The 7524-nt window shown below is 34.9% G+C and overlaps 1 protein-coding gene across 1 annotated transcript in view; it reads right to left on the minus strand.

Annotated features, from left to right (window-relative positions):
- LOC132721955 (sushi, von Willebrand factor type A, EGF and pentraxin domain-containing protein 1-like) overlaps nt 1-7117 on the minus strand; it is a 30453-nt gene extending 23336 nt beyond the window's left edge. Inside the window, exons 1-2 of the mRNA XM_060706342.1 lie at nt 6919-7117; nt 5495-5662 (exon numbers count right to left, since the gene is read on the minus strand). Coding sequence (XP_060562325.1) covers nt 5495-5662; nt 6919-7117 — 367 coding nt within the window. The remainder of the gene's footprint in view (nt 1-5494; nt 5663-6918) is intronic.
- Between the last annotated feature and the right edge of the window lie 407 nt (nt 7118-7524).

A 7524-nucleotide genomic window follows, 5' to 3' on the forward strand; every position in this document is an offset into this window, starting at 1 on the left:
CTTCTTTGAAAATCTAACAATAAACCTTATTTTATATACAGTTAAACTTCGTTCGCTTGAACTTGGATCGCTCGAATACCTCCCTTCGCTCGAACTCATCATCCAGACCCAGCAAAATTCCTTTATAATATATATTGTTCTACCTCGGATCGCTCCAACACCGATCACTCGAACTCTCAAACCTGATCTCTAGTCCCTTCGGCAGAAATATAGTGAAAATCACACCTTTTCGGTCAAACACAAAAAGACAAGTCGGTATGTCCTAAATAAATGACAGTCGGCGACACATGTTTTTAACACCTCGTGATTGTGACAAAGGTAATTAAGGATAATTGATACAAAAAAAGAGGTGTTGTAACCGATTTATTTGTATGATAATATTGTTGATTTGCCGTTTATGGTAACGATAAAAACAAAATAACTTGTGAAATAAGTGAAATATGCATGCCAATAAAGAATGATGTTTACCCGGACGGCTTTAATTACAACCGTGGTTCATGTAAAGTGAATCGTAACAGTGATATCTATTAATAGAATGATACTTGTATGTGTGTTTATTTTAGTAAACGACTACAAATAGATGCTGCTGTAAATGTTTTTAATAAATATTTCATTAATTTATTTTTTAAAATTAAATTCATCCCATTATAAACATATAAATATATTTTATACATTGTTCAACAAGTTTGGTGTGATTGCCCAATCAAACTCAACCAATTACAATATGCATGAATATAGATTAACACAGCGTACCGTTAATACTTAATTCAATCACTGGGATAATAATTCTGAATATGAAATATTTGACGAACAGATATACTAACAAACAATTATATTGACGCATTTATCATTACCGATGTAAGCTAGGAAAACCTTTAGGCATATGATCAATGTAATGATAGTTCAACCTCGGTTGGCTCCAACTACCGATCTCTCGAACAAATTTGCACAGGCCCTCCGAGTTCGAGCGAACGAAGTTCGACTGTATTACACAAAAAGCAGATATCGATATATCAACCTCCTTTAAAACAACATCAAATTTAAAAAATAACAAAAAAATAAAACAACTATGATATTCAACGTAAACTTCAATTTCAGTAACACAAAATATTATGAGATTTCAGTGTTTTAAGTATTATTTTGTTTTTTTTACAATGTACTATAAATTAGACAAACAAAAAATGTTCTACTTAAATACATGATTGTATATATACAATACAAAATATAAAGTTGAATTTGTTGTCACTTCATTTGAATATCAGACAAGCATTAAAGTTTTAATTAAATTCATATCTGCAGCAGCATGTGTTAAAAGAAATAATACAATAAGTATCATCTGATGCAATATAATGAATATATTTAGTGTGTGCTATCATCATTCCCACTGTTCTGAGTTTACTACAATACATAAGTTAATGAAAACAGTTGAAACAAAAGAAATCAGATACCCAATAAAAAGTTTGACAATGTACCCTTTTAACCAAAAAATTAATATCAATTAGATTTAAAAATCTTTATTCCTCGAAAGACCTGCACCTATAATACTGTATATAAAACACATACAGTTTTTGATATGATTAACAAAACAAATATTGGAAATTTATTTCAAATCTCTTTTTTGTAAACAATAATAACAATTCTATAGTGTTAAAAAGTTATGACCATAATTTAGATTAAACAGTCTGACCAAATATCTTTACATTGGGATCAAATTAATACCACACAAGGGCGTCTAAACGAACAGTCATTAATGATGCGCAACATGGCTTTATTTGTATTTTCACACCTTTTCTTTGATGTCAACAAGGTGACACTGACTGCTTTTTTATTCAAAATGGCCACAGGGAAGCTTATTCTAGTGGCCGTTGGCAGCAAGTGACCACAATTTGTGGCCATTTATATAAGGATTTCATCAGGAGGAAATAAACATAACTGTTAGTGCTCCAAAGTGACCAAAAAAGCTCAAGTTAAACTGTATTTGCAACAGGAGATAATTGAACATAACGACTTCATTTTGAAAAAAAAAAATCAATGCAAGGTTGCAGTAAGCTGAGAAAGTCAAATTTGACTTTTGTTTTGATATTACATGCTTGAGTGCAAAATATGAACATATTCAGTGAAATATACTTGAAGTTATTCTGTTTAAACCAATAATTTAACAGAAAATTTGCTGAACAAGTGGGCCACGATGGCCCTTAAATTGCTCAATTAATTATTAAGGTTTTTAATGACAAGGAACAATCAATATTGTTAACTGTTAGTGATCTTAAACCTATATCATAACCTATATGATATAGGTTTAAGATCACTAACAGTTAACAATATTGATTGTTCCTTGTTTTCGTGCATAAAAAAGGACATAATTACATATCTGTTTTGATTCTGTCATAAATGATTAAAATTGAACATGGACATGTACCACCAATATGTATCTTTTGATTACGGCTATGAATTTTAAATATCTGTTGATATATATAATTATCTCAGTATCCCATGTATGAATATGAAGGATTAATGTATTCCTGTTGTCTAGAATAGACTGGATAAGAGGAATGTTGGCGGTTTCCATGTTGTCTGCTGTCTCCATGGTAATCTGGTCTGTACTGATATTGGCTTGTATGTGATGGGTAAACATGCCCTCTTGTATATCCTGACCAGTAGTCATCATACCTTGGTAACAAGTCATTGTAATATAATCTGCCGAGATTTCTATCACCCTTGTACACAGGGTTTTGTTTGACCCAACTTCCCCAGTGATACCCATCATACAAATTATACCCATCATCATTATGTAATGATCGTGACCTTTTGGTCTCTTTGTGGTTTGGTTCCCCTGTATGATCTCTGCCATATAATATATAAGGCCGTTGCTGAAGTTGCTGGACTGATCTCATGTATCCTTTGTAATGTTTTCCATGTTTATGTCTTTTATGACTTTTTCCCCTTCTTGGACGATAAAACAAATAAAAAAAGATGACTATCCCGACAACAGCTATTACACCAACAGGTACAACAACAATAACTATGATCATTTCATCACTTAAAATTGTGGTTGTTGTTGCAGTGGTAGGTGTGGTCATTGGTGTAGTGGTAGGTGTGGTCATTGGTGTAGTGGTAGGTGTGGTCATTGGTGTAGTGGTAGGTGTTGTTGTTGGTGTAGTGGTAGGTGTGGTCGTTGGTGTAGTTGTAGGTGTGGTCGTCGGTGTAGTGGTAGGTGTGGTCGTCGGTGTAGTGGTAGGTGTGTTGTTGGTGTAGTGGTAGTGTGTGGTCATTGGTGTATGTAGTGGTAGGTGTGGTCATTGGTGTAGTGGTAGGTGTTGTTGTTGGTGTAGTGGTAGGTGTGGTCTTGGTGTAGTTGTAGGTGTGGTCGTAGGTGTAGTGGTAGGTGTGGTCGTCGGTGTAGTGGTAGGTGTGGTTGTTGGTGTAGTAGGTGTGGTCGTCGGTGTAGTGGTAGTTGTAGTTGTTGATGTGGTAGATGTAGTCGTTGTTGCAGCTAAATAGAAAATGATACCTCATTTACCTCTTTACATCAAAAGAACTCAACCTTGTTACGGAATGTATTATTATAACTAGAAATGTGTCCATAGGCCACGGGTGCCCCCACCGCGCCACTGTTCTGTCAATCTTATGACTCTAGGTCAAATATTTTTTGAAAACTAAAAATCTTTTACCAAGTAAAGAGCAAGAACTTTACAAATACTGAATAAATCCACAAGCAAACCCCAAGGTGCATAAGTACACATGCTGACCAACATTCTTGTAAACTTTCAGGCCTACAAGTGAAATACTTTTTGAGCTATGCATGAACAAGTTGAAAATTGCAAATTTATACTTCTGAAAGTCAAGGGCAATAACTCTTACAAAACTGAAAACAAGAGGGCCATGATGGCCCTGAGGTCACTCACCTGTATATAGGCCCCCTGAGCGAGGCTAGTTTAAACCCCAGGGCTTTTATTTGAACAAACTTGGAAGACACCCATTAGAAGATGTTTCATGATGTTAAGTTTTTACTACACACATATAATGAAAAACAATGACCTCCTGTCTTCCCCCCCCCCCCCCCCGGCAGGACCAAAGGCTTTTATTTGAACAAACTTGGTAGTAACCTTTTAGATGATGTTTCATGCTTAACATCTAAGCTCTAGCTCATTTGTTTTTTTAAAGAAGTTTTTTAAATTTTTAAGTTTAAGTTTTAGTTAAAAACAATGAAACCCCTGGGGCAGGGCCAGTTTTGACCCCAGGGCTTTTATTTGAACAAACTTTGTAGACACTTACTAGAAGATGTTTCATGCTTAATATCTAAACTGTAGCAATCTGGGTTTTTTCAAAGAAGATTTTTAAGTTTTTTGCTATACACATATAAGGAAAATCAATGACCCCCGGGGAGGGGCCAATTTTGACCCCAGGTCTTTTATTTGAACAAACTTTGTAGACACTCACTAGAAGATGTTTCATGCCAAATATCTAAACTCTAGCTCTTTGGATTTTTTCAAAGAAGATTTTTTTTTAAGTTTCTGCCATACACATATTAGGAAAATCAATGACCCCCGGGGCGGGGCCAGTATTGACCCCAGGGCTTTTATTTTAACAAACTTGGTAGACACTGTGAAATCAATGACCCCGGGGCGGGGCCAATTTTGACCCCAGGGCTTTTATTTGAACAAACTTGGTAGACACTCATGAGAAGATATTTCATGCCAAATATCTTAGCTCTAGCTTTTTGGGTTCTTTAAAAGAAGATTTTTAAGGTTTTATTATATGCATATAGGGAAAATCAATGACACCCTGGGGCAGGGCCAATTTTGACACCAGGGCTTTTATTTGAACAAACTTGGTAGACACTCACTAGAAGATGTTTCATGCTTAATATCTTAGCTCTAGCTCTTATGGTTCTTTAAAAGAAGATTTTATAAGTTTTTACTTTATGCATATAGGGAAAATCAATGACCCCCTGGGGCGGGGCCAATTTTGACCCCAGGGCTTTTATTTGAACAAACTTGGTAGACACCCATTAGAGGATGTTTCATGCTAAATATCTTAGCTCTAGCTCTTTGGGTTCTCTAAAAGAAGATTTTTTAAGTTTTTACTATATGTATATAGGGAAAATCAATGACCCCCTGGGGCGGGGCCAATTTTGACCCCAGGGCTTTTATTTGAACAAACTTGGTAGACACTCACTAGAAGATGTTTCATGCCAAATATTAAAGCTCTAGCTCTTTGGGTTTTTTAGAAGAAGATATTTAAAGTTTTTTTCTTTTGGTTGCCATGGCAACCAGAGTTCTGCATGGAATTAAATTCTTTGAACAATTTTCAAAGGTGACCACCAAAGGAACATTCCTGTGAAGTTTGGATGAAATTGGCTTAGTGGTTTATGAGAAGATGTCATTTAAAGTAAAAGTTTACGGACGCCGGACGAAAAGCGATCACAAAAGCTCACCCTGTCACTTTGTGACAGGTGAGCTAAAAAGTCCATAACATTTTTAAAGGCACTTACGGCATTCTGGTTCTGACCCATTCCAAGTTCCGTCTGTGCCACAACTAAGACTAGAATCTCCATGGAGATGGTATCCTGAACTACAGTCAAAGGTTACCACAGTAATAGTACCATTTGTTGATGTTGTCATGGTACCAGATTCTGGTTGAATCAGAATATCACATTGTGCTGGAGAGTAGATAATTCACATGTGCATTTGACTTCTTATATATATTAAAAATTGATATACATGTATATGACTCTCAACTCCAAAGACTAATTTAAATGTAACATATTTTCTTACATAAAACCCATCTTTCATATTTTCAAAGTTATGGTACATGAGTCTAATGGTAATTTGTTACTTGCATATCAGACTGGTGTTTCCGTGAGTTTTACCCATGCCGGAAATTTCATCTGGCATGGGGGGGTTCCAGATGAGTCATGTGCTGTACAATGGCACGGTTAGGATGACATCATTTTACCGTTATGAATGAAGTTTTAATTCATACGCTGTTGTAAGAAAGTAGTTACAGTTGTAATGATATAAATTTTCATTGAAAATAAAGATAAAGAATTTAAAATATAATGGAATATGGTAGAATATGCAAGAAAAAACATCTGACATAATTATGTTTGCGGTTCGGATAGGAATATCCGTCCCTCAGTAACCCGCCCATGGGTGGTAACTCAGCAAGCCTCGTTACCTCCCAACGGGCTGGTCACCTTGGGACGGATATTCCGATCCGAACCGCAAAATATGACAGATATTATTATTCTCATTGCTGATTTACAAATCTTGTAAGAATAAGTAGTCGGTCACTTGCAGAGAAATAGATGATTACTGGTTAGTTATCAAGAAAAGACCAAAATGTGTTGAAAACAGTTTAATGACAGAGTTAGCAAGAATGAAACCATTTCTATTTACATATTCTTATTGTAAGGTTATGAAGGGGTCACACAAAGTCTGTATTGGTCATAAGGCAATTTTTTAGGTATACTGTTTATATAAATGATATCTAAAACATGCGCAGGAAACTTAGTAAAATCTTTCACTTGGCTGAATAGTTTTCTCGCATTCCAGTTTTCTCACATTTATGTTATCAGAAGTACACAAGCTACAAAACATCATTTATTCCACTATATCTGTCATCATGCATATAAGTGATCATTTTCATTCAAGAACTTGTGCATATAACCTAACCATGTTGTATGTTAGGATGTTCGATAAAATACTGACTGAAAATCTAATAGTAATACAGAGTGTAAACATGTGCGGTTTTACAGAACTATTTTATTCATAGTTATGGCATGCTAGGAATGTCATGTATGACAGCTGATCTACTTTAAAGTACAATGTTTAAAAATACTTATATTAGCCAATTTGCGCTCCTGAATACTGCTCACAATAGACATATCAAAACTTAAACTCAATGAAAGCTTACAGCAAGTTGGCTCAGAAGCTTCGTATTTCCCTGATACAGCACATGTCACATCACTTGTTCCTTTTAAAGTGAATCCCTCATCGCACGTAAAGACTACAGTTGAAGTTTCTCCATCTGTGACTGACGTGAAAGCACCATTTTGTGGTGTGATAACATTGTCACAGAGAACTGAAATTATATTGTGAAAATGTAAAAGCATTCTATTCCTTTAACCAGTTTGCATTCTTTTGTAATTGAAAATTCTACTTGAATATAATCATCAATGAGGTTAAGAAATACGGCAGAAATAAAATCCGAAGTCTGAAGTTTTTCTTTAGAAATTTAAGACGATGTTTATGACAAAAACTTCAGACACAGTTTTATAAAAGAAATACTTAAACAAACTACTTCACAGATCTTTGGAATATTCAGGAAACGTTATGAACAAAATATTCAACAAAAAACAACTTGAAAAAAAAACATTCTTTTTAAAACAAATATTCAAATCAGAATTTCATATTCGAATATTCCGTTGTGTTTCGAAAAATCGAACATTCCAATATTGGTTATCATCCCTATCCTATTAAAAATCAAAGCCAAGTGTAACTAGAACTGCCACTATCATGG

The sequence above is a fragment of the Ruditapes philippinarum genome, unplaced genomic scaffold (assembly GCF_026571515.1).
Source record: "Ruditapes philippinarum isolate M1 unplaced genomic scaffold, ASM2657151v2 ctg10480_1_1_1_1, whole genome shotgun sequence".
Classification (NCBI taxonomy): Eukaryota; Metazoa; Mollusca; class Bivalvia; order Venerida; family Veneridae; genus Ruditapes; species Ruditapes philippinarum.